Genomic DNA, 20,370 nt, shown 5'->3' with positions numbered 1-20,370 from the left:
CATGGTTATGGAGGAATGTGTCACAACACACAGTGCATCGCACCCTGCTGCGTATGGGGTTGCGTAGCCGCAGACCGGTCAGAGTGCCCATGATGACCCCTGTCCACTGTCGAAAGTGCCTACAATGGGCACGCAAGTGTCAGAACTGGACCTTGGAGCAGTGGTAGAAGGTCGCCTGGTCCAATGAGTCCTGTTGTGTATGCTGTGACACTGTGTGCGTCTGCGCCGTTTACCTGGGGAACCGATGGCACCAACATGCACTGTGGGAAGATGACAAGCCAGTGGAGAGAGTGTGATGCTCTGGGCAATGTTCTGCTGGGAAGCCCTGGCCATTCATGTGGACGTCAATTTGACACGTGCCACCTACCTAAACATTGTTGCAGACCAGGTGCACCCTTTCATGGCAATGGTATTCCCTGATGGCAGTGGCCTCTTTCAGCAGGCCACTGCCACACTGCACACATTGTTCGGGAATGGTTTGAGGAACATGATGAAGTGTTCAAGGTGTTGCCCTGGCCTCCAAATTCTCCAGATCTCAATCCAATTGAGTATCTGTGGGATGTGCTGGACCGTCAAGACCGATCCACGGAGGCTCCACCTCGTAACTTACAGGACTTGAAGGATCTGCTGCTAATGTTTTGGTGCCAGATACCACAGGACACCTTCAGGGGTCGGCGCTGTTTTGGCGGCACACGGAGGACCAACAGCATATTAAGCAGGTGGTCATAATGTTTTGGCTTTGGCGGTGTAAATGACAGGCTTTTTTAATGTAAAAGAGTTTTGGTTTTTTTATGTCAGATGTTATAAAATGATGTGCATTTCACATTGTCTGCCTCCTTTGGAGTGAGAATTTTTTCATAACAGCCAAATGGTCAGTCTCCTTTAGGGAACCCTTGTTCCAGACTAGTATTTTCAATGCAACACAATCACAGCCATTGAAAAATAATGGCCATAGCAATGTGGGGGGACCTGTTCCACAGCAAAGCATTTTCATGAACAGAATCAAGGCTACTTCTGCTGCAAGCGTGCAATTTCGCCTTGACATAGCTGAGCCACTTAAAGTCCTCAAGTATGTAGAATTTCGATATAAAACCTGTACATCATAAAATGGCATCTCTTTGACATGACTCGGTGACACTACAATGGCCACCTTAAAAACAGAAGAATGAATAAAAAATAAATGTCTGCTTTTTTATCCTCAGACGCCTCGAGGTCAGCACTTGGCCGTCAAACACTCACACATACAAACACACACACGCATGCACACACGCACGCACGCATGCATATACTTTGAGTGTTTATTTTATACTTACAGGTTGCAAATGTCTCATTTGCAATTATGAGAAAGTAATTCATATTAAAGAAATTAAAGAAAGAGGTTGAAAGGGCGCTGCTGAAATGATCTCCATTGCTTGGATATTGTTTTTAGGCTTCTTCCCAATGACAGCTGTTGAGGCATTTGGTTGTTCATGAAATATTCTGGTCATCTTTTTTCAGCAAGTCAAACAGCGGAGGACTCCAAGAAGCAGTTCTTAGACTGACAGTGCTGTGTGATCAGTACAGGTGTTACAGTGCAAGAAATGATCTTGACGGTGTACAAGCTATAGCATTTTTAGCGTTGATGGACTGTGATCTGGAAAACTTATTTTCTTACCATACTATAGAAGGAACAATATATGTTCAACCACCGGCGATTTTAATAAATATTAATTGATCAGTAGATGATTGCAGAGAGTGAACTATTGGTGACTCAATGGCTTATGTGACAGTTTTGATTCCTATCATTAATGTCCAATTAATCTCTGACCTCCCAGTGAGTGAGCAAAGGTTGACTGTTCCTTTGTATGCCATCTAAAGCAGTATATTGTTTGTGTCACCACATCATTTACCTTGTATCTTTTTCCTGTATAGTGTTACAGAGCAGTATCATATCACATTTTGCTTTCATACAGTTATCTGCGTTAATGCAGAATCGAAAACATGTGCTTCACATCACGTGGAAAAGGCCAACACTTTTACCCCCAATTTGCACCAAAGTGCAGGCTTGCTATATTCCCTGAAGGGTAGACAGGGTGACTACTGGGTCAATCATGTGAGTAAACAGGGCTCAATTAATGTGTGTTTCACACTCCTCACTGCGTAAATAATGCATGTGCTTCAGTGTTATTTTAAGCCGAAGGGCGTTCATGTCAAACATGTTTGCATATTTACGCTTGTCATACCACATATTTATACTTGTCATACCATATACCTTACCAAAGCATCTTATTTATGCATCCTGTGATATCAGGGAGTGTTGGTGTTGTAACTTGTTTCGCACAATTCTGGTCACGGCAGCTCGGGTGCCGATAAGGGGTTTCCAGAGTCGTACGGCAAAAGGCCTGTATATTATTAATTATAATGGACCGCTAAATTGATTTGCAAGTCATGTCTCTGGATTAACAGGGATTGTAGGGTGCCCACACGAATTGATCTGCGCAGGCGTTCGATGACATTTCTCCTAAGGCTGTGCCATGTTTAAAACATCTTCGCGTAACGCCAAATTAATAAGCTTCATAAACATTCACAGCACCTTCTGCATCTTGGATGGAGCTATGCAGCTGAGCACCGGAGACAAGCCGTCCGAAACTTCACACACCTGAGCTACCCCTCCCCCTTCTGTGGAGCATCATAGAAACAGTGGGCTGTTCTGTCCTATCTAACCTCAGTCTCTTCTGCCATCTGTGTTCAGCACCATCACACAGAGCTGAGCCACATCTGGCCCCTCCGCTGCCCAAAGTCCTGCCAGCCCCCCCCGTGGCTGATGGGGAAGACACAGGCTCCAGCGGCACCTTTGTTAGCAATTCATTTGTCTGGACTTTAATTTGTCCATGGATTCAATCAACATTTGTCCTTTGCTCTGACTCGCAATTAAACACAAGTGTTCTTTTTTCTTTTTTTTTCAACGCACAGTTTGGCAGGATCGCCAAAATTGATTTTTTTTTTAGAAAATATGTTCATTTGGAAGAAAAGCAGCAATTGCGTTTATTTTGTAAGTCAAAGTTAAGGACAAATGTTGATTAAATTGGGGGGGGGGGGGGGGGGGGGGGCTTATGTCCCTGGACACCATTTAATCTATGTTTTGCCTTTTCTCTTTTTTCTGCCTTTTTTTCCTGACTCATCTGCCTTATCGTTTAAGACTTATCACCCAGTTCCTCTCTGTGTCCGTCTGTTCATGTCCTAACTTCTGCTCCCACTGGCACGGTGACACCACCCCATACAGCACTACTATCACAAAGCTGAGGGCCATACCCTTCTTATTGGGTAAAGAATACAAAGACTCATATCTTACTACTGTAAGTGCTTTCTGTTACAAAGATCTGTTTTTGTGATGTTAATGTTATTTTTAGAGAATACAGACTCAAGAATTGAGTCTGCCTTTATAAATATTGCAAAAATGTTCAAATTAAGAAATATTATTATTCAATTTGGTGTGTTCGCACAACTGTGGATTTTTCTGAGGGCAGATTGTTCCCACTTCATTATCTACTGCAGATAACAGCGTGTTAAATATTCTCTTTTAAGTAGAATATAATTACCGTGAATGAAGGTGATTCGTATTTTGCACACAAATATTTATTAAAGAACTTAGCAATAGGTAATTACCACGGTGGTATATAGTAATTTAGCGCTTGAAGCTAGACTCATTCTTAGACATGCAGTTTGAAGCTAGCTAAGCCGACAATTTGGTGCTTCAAAGATACCTAAATTAGCCTAGTATCAGATAACCCCAAAAACCCGCCCCCGCCACAAAATCTGCCATCCCAAATGAGAAGTCCTAGACAGGCCTCTGGACTGTTTCAAAACTGATTTTCAGGTAGCCATCTTTTAAAGTAATTGCCACTGCCCAGACTACAACAAAGCTCTGGATGTGGTTTACTGCTTCAGCAAATAACTTGTCTCTTTTGATTTTTCACCCACAAGGTCCTTCTGCTTTCCTTCAGCCATCAAACCAACCCTGACTGATGCTGCTGACTTGGCGTGCTGTCAAAATGCACATAGATCCCACCTTCTTACCCTCCACTATCTGATGGCAGAAAAAGATGTCCTCCTTTCAGCTGGAAATGTCTAATGCAAGTCTGTCTAGTATTATTACTGGTAATAGTAGTATTAGTATGTAGTAGTAGAGGTAGTACTACGGTAGGACGGTAGTAGCAGGAGTGGTGGTAGTACTAGTGGTCGGTACAGTAGCTGTTCTGGAAACACCAGTAAGAGTTAATACAGTTCCTATTGTGAGGTTGAATACAAAACTGTTGACCGATTAAAATTTTGTCAAGCCCTTAAAATACATGATTGTTTGTCATCACGGGTGGCCTTATATGAATGAGAGCATTACAGGGTTACCAGCATTATACTCAAAGGACTGAACTGCAGTGCGACCTTGGATGAAGGATTGGCTTCACATGCTTAATGTACTCAAAGCGGGAGGCATCCATTTCAACCACACAACTCATTACCAGAAATGAGGTAATAATTATCTGATATTATCTGACTGTGACCTGTTGTTGACATTGTTTTCTTTTGGGGATTGTAATAATAGTCAATAGCAATCAAAATACCGCAAAACAGCCATTAGGAATTTGCAAGGATTTCTAAACAACGGAAGTGTCCTCTGGATTGCAGTCTCATCACCCTGGTGGTATTAACAAGAGCACAGCACAGAACAGTTCAGTTTGGCTCATGCAGAAAGGGGTTTTGAAGCAGCCTGTAAGAACCTTACTCAGAGGTAAGAACACCTGGTGCTGAAGTGCCTCTGGTTTTTTGTTCAATTTGATTAGATCAATTTTTAGACTAAATCAATGCCGGTAACGTTGTCTGCAAGACTTTAACTATTCAGAGAGACAGGAAATCTGTAGGTGTGCGGCACTCAAAGTGTAGTGTTGCCTAGTTGTGCTCTTTATTATATCAAACACTTCAATATGGAATAGAAGTACCTTAATGTTGTCTTAACTGACATCCACGTACTTCAAAATAACATGATTTTTAAACAAATTTTTTTCCCTCCATCCGTGAAACTACGCCAACGTCTTGACTTCATACAGACGTACTGGCCACAGACAAAATTCAGGATAAGTAAATAAAACAATACTCAAATTATATGAACAACTGAACTGTCCAACATCAGTATGTTTGAGGCTTTTCATAAATGCCGTGACCATACAGCTACATTTCTTGACTGAAACGGACTGAAAGGTTCATTTCAATCAAACGTATTCATTTGAATGCATTCATTCTATTACACTATGTATGGCTGTGTGTGTGTGTGTGTGTGTGTATGTATGTGTGTACACATTTATATATGCACACACACAGACACATGCATTCTGAAAGAATGAGCCCCATGAATTATTAATATTCTTCGCATATCGCAGTTTGAACAGGGCATTTATTCGTGCCATTGCAGGTTTCTGAGGCTCCTGCCACAGGTGAGCTTCTCTGTGAAAAGCACTGCTGTATTATTTATGTAAAAGATGCCACTCAGTGAAATGGATTGCTCTGGCTGTTTCCATTTGCCTTCGCCGTCCCCTCCAATCCCGGCAGCATGGCCATATATCAAGTTAGCGCGGTGTGACAAACTCAGCTACCCAAATCAGAGGTCACTGATTGCAATCTTAAAGACCAACTAGAGGTGTCATTGGTGTAACACCTGGCTGAATCAGAGATGGATATCTGCGTGCTGTGTTGTAAATTCTTCACAGCCACCTGGGTCCTGCTCCAACATGGAGTCCACTGTCCCGTTAGCTACTTTATTTCTCCTGGAAGCACTTTAAAATAAGCGGACGATGACATTGTCAAGGCAGAGGGAGATCTGTGTCCAGTTCTCAGCGTCAGTTTTCCCTGCCAGAGTCTTCTGCAACAAACCATCAAGTAATTATTATTCATTATACATTCGTTTGGCAGACTCCCAATGCTTTATATCAGGCTTTTCCCTATCGACTCCTTGTCTAGACGTTGGTTATGCATTTCCTTGATCACTGCTCTTTCTCTTCTTCAGCTTGCATTTTCACACACTGCATTTCCTTCCAGCTAATACAGAATTGCACTCCACATTTTCTCTTTTCCTCACTACCGCTCCATGGCTCCTTTCCCTCCATTTTTCTCTCTATTGTCACATATTTCGCCCTTATGTTTCAAAGGCCATGTTCCTGCTTTCTGCTGTTTTAACCGGTCTGTACCAGTTTCTCTTCAATCGGACATTTCTTTTGAACAAGCAATTTTCTCCACTCAGATCATGTGCTGGTGGACTGTCCCATGTGTCTTCATTCTCCCATCTCTAAATCTTCTGCTGTGGAGGGGTGAGCTTTCTGATAACTCTAGAACTCTGCAGCCTCCCAGAGTTGTCTTAGAAAGACAGTGCTCCAAAAACATTCGTATTTCTTCACCCTCCTGCTTTTCACATTTCATTTTCCATTTAGCATAAATTGTACTTAATTGTTTGGATATTAAATTCATTACCATTTTTTACATGTTAATACATTTATTCTGTTTGTGTACTTGTTTTGTTTTACAAATGTAATCTTTCTATTCTAGACACTCGCTATAAATTACAATTCTTGTTGTGATTACTATCCCATAATCTTATCTCATCCGATAATGACCCTGAATAAAAATGTCTGCTCAGTGACATATCTGTATGTATTACAGTACTCAATTCTGGGAACTCTACCAGAACCATAACTCTACCATGTAAGAGAGTTCTAGTTCTTTGTTGTAATTCACAAATGTGTAATTTGAGGAGCACTTGTTTTTATTTAAGGCAATATCAGTGTGACAGCAGAGAACTACAAAAAATGAATGGACAGCCTGTCTCGTACTTTAGGCCTGCTCCTCTGTTTGGGCCACACACCATGCTGCCTTGGTGATCATTAAGCAGCAGGGTTTCCTTGGCAGAACGACTTGTTGATATGATTGAAGACGGCCGAGGGTAGCAGATGAACTTAGGGCTCTGACCTTCATATCTGTGGATATGATACTTCGCAAGACTGGGTCCATGGGATAAATAGATACCCCTTTGTTTTACAACAAAAACTCCCCAGTGTCAAAGACTGCAAGACATGCTATGTTGCACTGCATCCAGCTGCCAAATATGCTTTATGCGTATGTGTGTATTATTTAAAAATATAAATAAATAAAATGCAAACATTTCAAAATGTGATTTTGCAGGAGAGAAACATTTCCTCTGAGTCATATCAATCCAGATGCAGAGCCGAGAACAGAGCTGTAAAAATAGACACATCACTCTGTCACATCAAGAAACAGAAGTGGTCACACTGACCGCCACAAAGAAATCAATGTCAATTCGCCTCAGCCTGACTGCTGTTAACACAGGTCTGATCACTGTGCTTTTGATGTGATCTGCAGTGATGTGATAATCAATCCACTGCCATGATCAATGTAACCTCATGACCTGGAGATAATGACCGCTGAAATAAGGCACTGTCTGAATTTCACGGCATCGATCAAAAAAGCGAAACGGGTCAAAAATATCTCTTACTATGACCAAAGATTTCTAAAAATAATTTATAAACAACAGGGGCAAGAAATTCATGATGTCACACAGTTGTATTACACTAACATATGGAAAGACAAGGGAAATATATATATGAAACACAAAAACTTGTTCTGGAACATGACTTAATCTGTTACACTGGCAGTCTGCTGTGTAGTTGTCCACCTCAGTCTTATTCAGATGATTAAGCCTTAAATGAGCATTACGCTCTTTGAGGATGGATCCTTATATGCAGATTCCATTTTTTATCAAAAGGGGTATTTCATCATTGACATGCTTTAACTCTTCTTTACATCTACTTTGAAACTGATCTTCAGAAGTCAAAATGATTTTAATTACCGCATTTTAAATACATGTGTTTTTGTGAGCCTATATGTATTGTATTGATATTTGCCTACATTCAGGTACATAATTGGATATTCACATGCATGCTCTCAGTTAGCATTAATTATCACCTGCTTTGTCAGTTGATATCACTTGGTGATATCACTTGATGTTCCCTTGATTCTGTAATTGCCTGACCACCTGAATAAATGGGAGTCGGGGCGGGGGGGGCACAATGTGTAATTCCTCTCTACTGTAAGGTCTGTGCATGACCCATATAATTCTGATTGGCATTGGCTGTGAATGTTATCAACGGTTTACTTCAGTTGACCGTTAAACATTTTGATGAGGCGCGGGTCCTGTCTGGCATAAAAAAGCACAGGACCAAGTCTTATGACAGAGTTTAGGAAATGCTGGGTAGGTTTGTTTTGGAATGGAGTGCTTTCCCTACTTCTGTGTAGTAATGTCACCCAAATTGTCTTGTGTTGGCATGGCTTCATGTTGATATCAGTAATTGTAATGGCAGGCCTTTTTGCAAGCATTCCTTTTGACTTACAGAGAATAAGCACTTAGCCTGAGCTGACATAAAAGGGAATGATGTTAGATCAGCAATGATAGGAAATGTATTAAAGAAATGTTTCTGTGGACTGCAGAGGTTTTATTGGTATGTTAGTATTATCAGTCTTTTGGTTACAAGCTTCTTTAGATTGGAGAACATGAATACTGCTGGTGTACAAAGGAGGGAAAACATATATAAATAAAGGAAGGAAGGTCTAAGGAAGAAAATGAAAATAAGTAAAGCTTGGGTGTTTACAGTGTAGCTGTATAGTAACATGGTACAGAAGTAAATGTCTGAAATGAGTCAGACATCAGGGTCACTCCTGTATTTACTCCAAAACTGGGCCTAAGTCTTGGTATGGGCTACGCTCCACTAACGTGTAACTTTGAGGACAGCATACTTGCCATCCCAATAACAGAGAATAAATTTACTCCTCCAGCAATCAGTAGAGTGAACTTCTTAGCATACGTAACAAGCAGCAATACCAAACTTACAAAAACATTCTATTTATATGCTAAATAACTGACTTGGACCCTGTTCTTTGCAATACAATAGACTTAGGCTACCCGTGAGCAGCTCCTTTTGTTCAATCTCTGGACACTGTCTGTGGTGTAGCTGCGGCAGTCAGTGTGATCCTAACTGCTTCTCAATCTTTTCAGGACCCTCCGGCAATCTCAGCAGTAATGGTTGCATTTTACGTCTCCAAATTGCTATACTTCTCAACATAAGGTTTCAAACCGAGGGAGAAAGGGCGAGAGAGAAAGACGGAGAGAGAAAAAAGGGTTATGTATAGGAGTCACTTCATCTTGTACTGCTGCTGGTTCATCCAGTGATGAAATGAGGCTGGAAGCTAACACAGGCCACAGCAACAGCATAGTATAATAGTATAGCATGATCCTGTCATTCGAGCAGAATACAGGTTCCAAAAAACAAAAGACAATACTGTTCATGCGTTCTCTCCCATGCTATTATAACCTACTGACAGGGCTACCATTTCACGTTTTGACTGAAAAAGACCTTACCTTTGCTAAATTCATAAGCGATCATGTGAGACAAATGAAGATTGGAATCTAATCTGAGCAAACGAAGTGGATGTCAAATACTGTACTTTGATCATCTAAAGATATTAACATTTGAAGAGATTATCAAAGTGTTCAATGTAAGAGGTAAATCTGCTTTTTGAGTATGGCTGTAAATTACAAATGTTTTCTTTTTTAACTCACTTCAGAGCCCTATAAAGCAGTTTAACAAATCCCCACGTCAGGTCAAAATCAGGGTAAAGTTGTTTGTATTACAGTTATGCATGCAAGAGTGTAAAGGCATAACATTTAGACACCAATGCATGATAACCCACTGAAGCCTTTACGCTTTATTCTGTAAAAGTTTGGTACATACAATTACACACGTTTCCTAGAGTTCATTTTCTCATAGAACTTTTTAGGAGAATGAAGTGCCTCGAAATGTGGGGATGTGAAAGTTCATGTGCAGGAGAACAGGATTAAATGGGTGTCAATATTTCCGCAAAATCCATTAAGATGGATCTCTTCCAACAGCCATAGCATTGTGTGACTTTTCTAATTAGCGTAAACAGTGTCGCTCTGTCTGCGTCTGACAAACGAAATGTGACAGGTTGAGGAAATTAAATTAAATGTTACCATGAAAAGAGCTGAGATTTTCACCATATATCTACCACCCCCCCCCCCCCCCCCCAACAATCGTCATGACCAGACTGCACAAGAACACGCGTGCAGCATTTTCTTTGAAGCACTCTGTATATGCACACACAACAAACAAACAACAACCAAAGCTTCCTTCTTCAAATAAGTTTAATCTACTAAACACTATTAAAAGAAAAAATATGTTATCTAATGCCACTTTAATTAGACATGCTCCCAACATTTCTTCCAGCACTTTGGAACTGACATTTAACTGGGCGACAGCGCTAATGTGCTCATTGGGGGCTTGTAACATCAAAGAGAGTTTAATTGGTTAAGTTGTCACATTATTGTCTCATATCTGGAGTCTACATTTGCTCTTGAAGGACTAATTATCCATTACAAGGTGCATAATCAAAATGAAATTATTAAGATGCTGAGAAGGCAAACGGCAAAAATAGATTAGCGATTCTGGAAAAAAAAAAAATTACCGCGCTCTTGGAAAATCAAAACCTCGAGTCTCTGCTGTCACTGATGTCTATTGTTTTGCTGGTACAAAAGACACTGTTGTCATTTAGAGAGTTGATGTAAACCGGGGCCATTTGATATGCAGTCGCTCTTGATTGCCGAGCCCCCCTTGCAGTTTATTGTGAGGGACCGGGAGAACAGAAGCAGCGCTGTTATTGTTCTGTTGAAAGCAGCGACTTAATTGGATTGGGATGTGGAGGCCCAAAGGGCATACGGTGCAACAGCGTCCTCAAAGGTAAAAGGCATGGACGCCGGCGCATGGGGGCTTAATATTCCCCCGCTCTCGCCCTCCGCGCTCGTCCTTTATCTGGCTCCTGCGTTTCTACTGTACGACCTGACTTACCTGCTGATACGTGACTTGCGCTGACTTGTTTCGCTCAGAAAGCAAAATAAAAAAAAAAACACAATACAGGATGTGGCACATGATCAAACTCAATAATTAGGCTTCACTCAAGCCCTGCGCCGAAGCTCAGTCACTTGGCATCCATCTAGCTTTGGTGGGACGGCATGACCAGCCGTCACACCATCTTCAAGTTCAAGGGCTCAGATACAGATACAGTATATTGTGGTCTTGGTTTTCAACACATCTGCACTGAAGAAACCTGTAACTGGATCGATGACATAGAGGAACATCTAGCTGTTTATGCCGGGTGTCATACATTGACTGCATTCATTTTGTAAGGGATACAAAATCAATCATTTACAATATTTATCAATAACTTATCAATAATCATGTGCACAAGATAATCAGATCATTCATATCACGTAGGTGGCACTTGTTGGAGTTGATGCTTACAGAGAAACGGGAATAGCCAATTAGACCTGTTGGTCTTGAAGTGTTACTGATCTGCAGGTATGAATTTAATGAGAGAATTTTTTTGTTAGTCGTGCAGTGGGAACCACCCAAGGCCCTGTGAAGAGTTCACAGCCTGCATGATGCATAGTCATTAACGAACTACTTAGTGCACAGTTCTTAGGCCGGCAATATTTCATCACCCGAGGTTATCTCACAGGGACAGGGGTAACACAAAGACCCAATTATGGCAGTCTGCTTCACAGGAATATATATTGTCAAAGGTTTGCGGATGTCTCAAAAATAATTACAACCATTGTGTATAGAGATGAAACAGCTGCCAACATCGACACATATTAAAATGGCATATTTCTTCCTCTTTTGAGTTGGCCTCAGCATTTTGGGATTGTTTGCACAAGACATGTGACTGTTATAAAAACTGTATGTCACCTAACAACTGTATTAGTAATGAAACACTGAAGCTGAAAGGTTTCAGCTTGTGTCCGGAGGGCTGCTGATGTGACCTGTGTTCAACCAAAACTGACCCCGAAACCGAAAAAATGAACAGGCCGAAATCAATCAACCGTGTCTCCACTTGTCCTGGGCTGTGTGAAGTGGGAAGGTCAGGTTAGGAAGATCAAACGAAAAAGGAGAATTGGCAGATTTCGGAATTATTCATGTAAGGTTTCCCTCAGGACTGAGAGAATCCAATGACCCCCGCGCCGTGCTGCTGATAGCGTGCTGTTCCAGACAGTGCCTTAAACCCGGGTCCCCAGGACACACTGCGGTCATTAAAGGCCCCATGATCCAAGTCAAATTCACAAAGCTGGCACTCTGCCTCTGGACACTCAATCATCCCCCCGCAGCTGACTGGCTAAACACCCCCCTGTATTCCGCTGCCTGTCCTGGCCATCACCGCAAAGGAGCCGAGAGTTCTCAGTTGACCTTTCTGGCTAAATACAGATAGGGTGGAATAGAACAAAATTCTGGGACTTATAGACTTTTCTCATTAATTAAGGATACTATCAGAGAAAACTAACATGAACATCATTGTCACTTCAATGTTTTTTTTTTCCCTGAAACACGCCAGTAAAAATGCTGTCTTAAACCATGATTTGTCATTTATAAACCAGTCCTTAATAATGGAATAAGCAGTTTTCTTTGAGAAAATATAAAAAAAAAAAGATCACCATCAGAGGTAATTGCTATATGATCTTACTGGTACATGAGCAATGTGCTAGTTGGTTTAATTTGTCGTGCTCCGTGGGTCTGGAGAGATACATAAATGGAAAAAGATACAAACACAATTAAATCTTCTACCAAGTGTTAATTTTCTTGCTATTGCACCATTCTGTTTTTTTTTTCTCCAAAGTCCTCTAATTAACTTTGGATTTGGCCATTTTATCATTTTCAGTGGTCCAGCCATCGAAGGCCTTTCCTTATCTATCTATATATGTTAATATATATGGACAATCTCCCATTTATTTTGTTCACTAAATAATCTAGGAGCTGTGGAAGAGACACAGTGTAAGAGGAACTTTGTGCCATATCTTTATAATCTCTTTATATATATCTCAAATCTAACTAAAGGTAAAATATGCTGTACAGTACCAAACACATCTCTGGGCTATTTTTAATAAACTGCTGTGTTTCCTGAGATGAGCTCTGCTTCTAAATTACTCGGTTTGCTGTAGGTGGGGAGCCTTTGAATCTCAATAAAGTGACAACTGAGACAGATAGGGTCCCCATTTATTCCCCACACTCTAGAGGAATGCACAACATGCAATTAATTTGGAATATTTCACAACCTTGCTACAAACATGTAAGCAGAAATGCAACCCACAGAGGCACCGGTTTCGGTCTGTGTCTGTCTCACAGTCCCGCTTAAGACGCAGCATCCATAATTAATTCCTCTCCGCTGCTCAATATAGCCACCCTGGGCAAACCCGTGACACTGTTGCCTTTAGTATGACAAATCTGAAATGGCACAGCAATTTTATTCATTATTAATGTCTATTTCTCAGCGTGTGTCACAACCACAGGGCTCATGTTAGTGAGTAGCTGAATATTAGCGCCACATATGTATATAAACAGAGCTTAATCAAACTGATGGCATTCCATGTGTCTGCAATCAGAGACTCATGAGACAACATGACAACAACAGGTATGGAAAAAATAATAATGGTATAAATAGTAGTTGAGGCCAAGATTCAATGACACCACAACTGAGCTGAACTTTTAGCAATGAACTCAAGCAGGTGTCACAATTTTTAATACTTGTGCTGCAGTTTGGCAGTATCTGAAATCAATAAAAATTCTGTGTATGGACTGAACACTTACTTCCATTTTTCAGTGAACTAAGGACAAAGCACAGTATAATTAGATTGTATTTGGCCTCATACCCGCGTTATTCATGAAAAAAGTATGCAGATTGTTTTAGAATGTAAAACCTATGTCTTAAAACTGAAAAACGGTATCGAAGCATAATTAATGTGAGGGTGAAAAAGGAGTCTATTGCTACACATACATGTCAGTTGATACGCATACATGTGTGGGGTTACTTAAGCAATGAGTAATTAATTAAAATAGATCAAATACCTTATGAGACAGTAGTTTAGGTCAGTTCAATTTGTGATCTGTGACCCGTGATATCAACAAAACAGCTAATTAATCGTGCTCTGTTTTCCTTTTTGAGAAATACATGAACAAAAACGCTTAATTATGGCTCATTTTCTTTTGTTGAATAATAAAAATTTCACCAGGCTACTGTGGGCTGTTCCTTAATAAGTGGTTTCTATGCCAATTATGACAGAATATTGCTTATCCCAGTTTTTGACTTACATATTCTTACATCATTCCACTCTTAGAGGTGTATGAGCAGGTACATAACAAATACATTACTTTGCACACAATGATCGGGGGTTCCCGTCAATTTTCCTCTAAGATACTGTTTTGTTGCATCTAATCTATGTTGTGTTGTTAATCTAAAATACAGGTGTCCGGTAGTTAAATCTCCCAATGAAAAGGCTGAATGAAGCCACCTCTGGAGAGTGACTGTAGTAAAACAGTTTCTTATAAACTGGACATTCATTCTGGCTCCAACAGTATGAAGTCAGACATTTGTATGGATGATGGCCATCAGATCATACATCAAAGAAGGGTCGCAAATGATTACTTTCCAAAATGTTTACCTTGCTTTCCACTGAATACTGTTATTTAACAGTATTATCCCAAATACAGTTATTTAACATTGTTATCTGGTAGACTGTGATTTAAAACATTTTATTAAATCAAGTAACAAAATTGCAATTAAAAAGGAGTGTTTTCAAATCACTTTAATACATGAGTTTCTAACAAAATATGAGAGATCTAACAGACTTTGAAAAATAGTTGGTGCCCAATTTGCAGGTCTGTCATTCACAGAAAAAGGAAAATTATTTATGTGTCAAAGGACACAATATCAAAAATCATGACACTATATGCCAAACAAGGAAAAATTATATCAGGAAAGAAGAACAGGGGTCACAAGTTGAAGCTCATGAACAGGAATAGATGGACGCTTAACAGGATAGTTGCTAAAAACAAAACTATACCCTCAAAAATGACCACAAAATTGAATCTACACCTCCATGAATCAGTCCCTCCGTAGAAAAAAATACTGGCAAAGCTATTTGGGGCAACCAAGTGACCCTATGCAGCAAACATTGTTTCCTCAAGATGTCCCCATATTCTAAGATGATACACTATGCTAAAGGGATTCATGAGTGGTATCAGGAACACCTTGATGAAGTAAAACACCTTCCATAGCCTCCCCTATCACCACCAGACTTCTGGAATGTAGATTGGAGAGACTTTCTTTATCTCTTTCATCTTAGAATCTAATATATGTGTAAATATACTGAACAGCCCAGCTTCAAATGGACCATATAGCGGAAATTGCAGTTTTGAGCAGTTATCAATTATTAAAAGCAGGTCTTGGTGCAATTCAAAGCTTTGCACAGGAGGCTTCTTAAGAAACATGATGGGGTGATATCAAGGAGGAAATGTATTTCATTTTATGTCATTCAGCCTTTATCCTGCAGTATTTATGAGTTATGATTTATGGAAATCAGCACAGGACCTCACTTCCTTCAGATTGCTGCATTTAAAATACAATGCAAACCTTTCTTTTTCCCTGGGTTGCGGTTATTAGTGGATGATATCTCACGTACATGACCGTTGCTGACATAATATGTAAGCAAACACACTTTATTTACTCAAAACACTTCATTCAATTTCAGTTTCTGACTCATAAATGACCTACTGCTAGTCTGACTTCTCCATTTTTTTCCCTCTCCTGTGGACATTAAGAGGCATCGTAAAATGTCATTCCTTGCATTTGTCCTTGTGGAAAAAAACTTTTGAATACACTAATTACCAAAGTTTTACGATGCCTATAAATTCAGAAATCCCCTCTGTATTTATAACTGCAGTTTTTTTATACGCGCTTTGCCTTTTTGGTCCAATTTAATGCACATCTGTTGATATAAGGGCGGGCTGGGGTATGAAATGTTAGACCAATTAGAAATGATATGTGCTGTCAGTCAGGCGGTGTCATCCTGGTAGGGAGTGCTGTTGTGCTCTGTGAGGTGAGCCGCCTGTGCACACGTGGGGAGGCGCAGTGACCTTAAGCGAGAGGTCAGCCCCACTGAGACGGCCATGCAGCAGAATCGTGCCAGGTGCTTGGAGATGCCGTTACGTGCAACGTGACTGAGCTGAATCAGGCCCCCCAAGACTTGTGAGCCTTGGCAGCCAACTGTGTACAGAACCCGTCAAAAGTTTAGACGCAACTTTTATTTTATTTTTACTATGGAATAACACAAACAGAATTATGCAGTGACCAAAAAGTATTAGACAAGTCAAAACTATCTTATATTTTAGATTATTCAAAGCCAAAACATATTTTTCTAAAAGAATTTATTTTGGAAAGAAATTCATATATAGGCACCAATTTCACTGTTTGTCTAAGAAGTGGATTTCAAGCTTTTAAGCACAAGTCTTTAGATCGAAATGTCTTTCAATGCATGTTTCCCATTATGTTAATAAGGTGTGTCCAAACTTTTGACTGGTAATGTAAGTCTGATGAGCTAATTTTATGGATGTAATGTTGGTGAAGCTAGTTTCCACTACCGATGTCATTTTAGTAGGACCAGTGCAACAGCGGTCACACTGAGCAGTGCACAGTAGTACAAAACAGCACATAGCACCAGAGGGAAACACAGTGGCACAGGGCAACACACATCAGCGCAGAGTGGCACAGAGCACCACCTTTGAAAGCAGCAGCCTACCCTGAGGATACAGCATGACTTGACTGAAATTTCACATGACCTAAAAGGGAGAGGCAGCAGTGATCCATTCAGACTCATAATCACGAGCTTCAGTAACCCCACTGATGTCAGTGTTTAGCAGGTGTGTTTGCACGAACAGTACCTCATTTCAGCATTATTTTGTCACAAGCATTTAATTTAGACCGTGTGATATGATAGTCATGGTGAATTGAGCATGGACACGTTGAACACGAAGGGCATATGATCCAAAGTTTTGGTCTAGTTAGTAGGTTTGAGGTGATAAGCCCAAAACCCAGCTAAACATCCCTCTAAAGCCTGCTGACATGGACAGCAATGCTGTACATCGCTGTTAAAAAGCTGTCGCTCAGGTACATTTTCATTTCCAGTTATCCTGTTTTTAAACTCTGGAGAGGCCTGTGAGAAATATAGCTCGACTACCGAGTCTCTCCTGTCCCGTCTTACTTTCTGATTCTGTCCTCACTCTCTCTCTTCCTCCCTCCTGCTTTCTCTCTCCAGCTCTCATTTTTTGATTCAAGTAACTTCCATTCAGTGTTTCTTTATAAGCAGGACAAACAGAAGCGGTTCTGCCGAAGCAGTGATAATAATGATGCTGATTTCCATAATGAAGAACATCAAATGTAACTGCAACTATACTGAGCACAAGAAAATACATACATGTATCGTTCTCCCACGATCTGTGTCTCTCTACATTTCTGCGTTATGTTGTTGTTTCATGACTATTTTATGGTGTTATAATTTATGAGATGACACAAATGCTCGCCCCTGCTCAAAAGCAATGAGCTTTTCATTACTCGTTAATGTTCCAGCTCAAACCTCTGATACGATCAATGGCATCAGTCAAGAGAACACAAAGACAGATGTCTGACAGATCAAAGGATACGCCCGCCACAGAAAGTGCCTGTTTAGTATTCCCGGATTTGACAGTTAATTGTCTGCTGTTATGTCTATTGATTTGCACGGAGAACGCTGACTAATGCATGTCATTTCCACCTTGGATCGAGGAAGCCATTGTATGCCGCTTAATTCTTAATCAGATCTAATCTTCATTCGGATACCGGCCGACAGGCGAAAGATGGGGCGTCCGTTTTCCTAGCCTTAATGAGAACTTTCAATCAACAAGGTTCTGTCATTTTTCATCCTGGTCCTTTTCACAGATAAGGGCAATAGCTCAGAGAACCGATTAACTCTGCACTTTTCCAAGTGTTCTCATTATGATGAGTCTGTTCAAAGAGCTCATCATTTTTTTGTGCTATTTCAAAACAATAACCAGGTAGCTGGAACATTACAATAAAGCTCAACAACCTGGAGGCATAATTGGTGATCTATTGCCCTGACATTTTCTTTCAGTAACTAATGTACAGTTTTTTTCTTCCATTTGTCTGAGTCTCTAAGGGATGTCTAACATTGTGTAAGAGCGTTGAGAACACTTGCTGAATGTCACTACTCAAAATATGAGACGGAGCACATTGTAGTTCTCTTCAACAAGGGCCTGGATGTCCTAGCCTTTTCTAACAGGAAAATAAACATTCATGAAGACCAAAATAGAAAACAAAGTTAAAAAACTGAATATTATTGTATTTTTTTTTTGTTCTGTTTTTTTGTTTAGAAGTCGTGGTGGCACATTTAAGAATTTGTGTTTGTGCACCAAATGCCTGAAATGTTTTTTTGATTATTGTTCACAAGCTCTAATACACTTTTGTGTTGTTCATTAATGTCTTGTCCATGACAAAACCTTTGAAAAGCATGTGAATGAGATGAATCCATCCACACATCCACACTGGCTTACTTAGTCATCACTGATGAGCAAAACACTAAGGTCAAACAGAAAGCCACCCGACATTGTGGCATGCTTGTTCTTAGGAAACATGCCAATTAACAGATAAAACATTCAGGAATTGTCTCAGACTGTAGAAGAAACAAAGGCAGCTAGCAAATGTCATGTTTTTTTTTTTTTTAATCATGTAATTGGCAGAGTTAAATAGGTGTCTGGGTGACTCTATTTCAAAGTAGCCATTAGAAATTGATTGCAAAATCTTTCACAGCAGAAGGCGATGCAGGATTAACACAGAGACAGCCTCTCTCAGTGCAAGAAGCTGAGAGCTGTTTGTCTTTGCCCCCGAGCTGATTTCATATTGATTTATTCTAAAACGGTCAAATGTCATAGCATCGCTCGACTCTGCCACATCCTTGATTGGAGCTCAATTCAAATCTGCCAAATCTCGACAAGACCTCTGAAACCCTTGAACTCAGTTCCAAACAAGAGGAACAAATCACTGATCCAGACGCCTGTTGAACTGATTGGCGTGGGGCTCTCTGTAATTTCTTCTCATTTAAACATGTGAAATGACAAATTCCTTCACACTGCGCATCCATCAAAATATATATTTATATATGTGGTATTCACTCAAGATTATGCTAATAGGCAATCTAGGCTCTGCTTATTAACTATGTGCCCTTTCAAATGGGATAAGGCCTCTAAAATCCCAAATAATATTATTATTTGAACAGGAAATGAGAATTTGAGCACACTCTCATTCTTGCCACCTGCTTCTGCAGACACGTTAAAGTTATCACTGTTTCTCCCTCAAGGCAAATGTTTGTCTTCATATAGAACTGTGCAAATGTGCAGCTTCACCCCACCTGATAAACGTGCATTGAAGACACAGCACAAGGAGATCTCGCCTCTCCTTGCAGCCGTGCTTCCAGCACTGCCACCACCTTAAACGGTCTAACTAATAAAGCCCGGGCATTCTAATTACCACTTACATTACAAATGTCCTCACTTACAACAACTCATACACAGTACCCATTATTATTAGTAGTAGTCATTGGTTTGATAATAATATTTTACTACCCATTAAACGCAGCTGGATATTTACTGGAGGCAATTGAGGCTAAGGACATTGCTCAAAGACACGAGCGCTGGGTTCCAGCCAGGATTCAAGCCAGCAGCCCCCTCTCTGTTTTGTTGGCCTTACTTTTGTAGAAGCAGTCTTCACTGTGTAGGATGGTGATCTTCTGCTTCTTCAGACAGGCAGCGCGGTGAAGCTCACAGTGGTTGTCGTACAGCTGTCCGTCGGACCCGCACACGGGCTTGTAGTGGGGCTTGCAGTGGTCTAGGCAGACGCAGTCCCCCTGCCCGGTCTCCCAGTTGATGACACAGTGCCGCCCCAGGCCGCAGTACTTGTTCTCGCAAGGACCCAGGAGCCCGTCACGGCCGTAAAACCCTGCGAAGGGAAATAAACGGCTTACTGGGGGATTAAAGGAGAATATTTACGCTCCACATAAGTCCAATAAGTCCGGCACATTAAAGAGTGTTGATGTTTTTGAGGATGTAGTTACCATTAGCTTTCAAGTCATAGGGGACTATTCACACAGCTAGAACACTGAATTTCTTCCTTGGCTCTGACTCACAGTTTTAAGCGATTGTTTCTTTTTCCGTTACTTATGCGACATCATATCGGGGAGGTGGTGTCACAGAGGTGAACGGAAGTGCTTAACATGCTTATATTCATTTGCCAAAGTTAACAGGAATCACAAAGGAGAACTGAACAACCCTCCTGGCGTTTTGCGGTGGACCCAGCTGGAACATACAGGGCTCGGATTTCATACAA

At 40.7% G+C, this 20,370-nt stretch overlaps 1 protein-coding gene across 3 annotated transcripts in view; it reads right to left on the bottom strand.

Annotated features, from left to right (window-relative positions):
- The window catches only part of LOC118793199 (follistatin-related protein 5-like), a 125,279-nt gene that overhangs the window by 63,664 nt on the left and 41,245 nt on the right, over window positions 1-20,370 (bottom strand). For all 3 annotated transcript variants that reach the window (XM_036551257.1, XM_036551259.1, XM_036551258.1), the window contains exon 4: window positions 19,735-19,983. In XM_036551257.1, the coding sequence (XP_036407150.1) occupies window positions 19,735-19,983 (249 nt within the window). The remainder of the gene's footprint in view (window positions 1-19,734; window positions 19,984-20,370) is intronic.

Source organism: Megalops cyprinoides, chromosome 18 (genome assembly GCF_013368585.1).
Source record: "Megalops cyprinoides isolate fMegCyp1 chromosome 18, fMegCyp1.pri, whole genome shotgun sequence".
NCBI lineage: Eukaryota > Metazoa > Chordata > Actinopteri > Elopiformes > Megalopidae > Megalops > Megalops cyprinoides.
The sequence above is the reverse complement of the archived record's forward strand: the minus strand, read 5'-3'. Positions and strand labels throughout refer to the sequence as shown.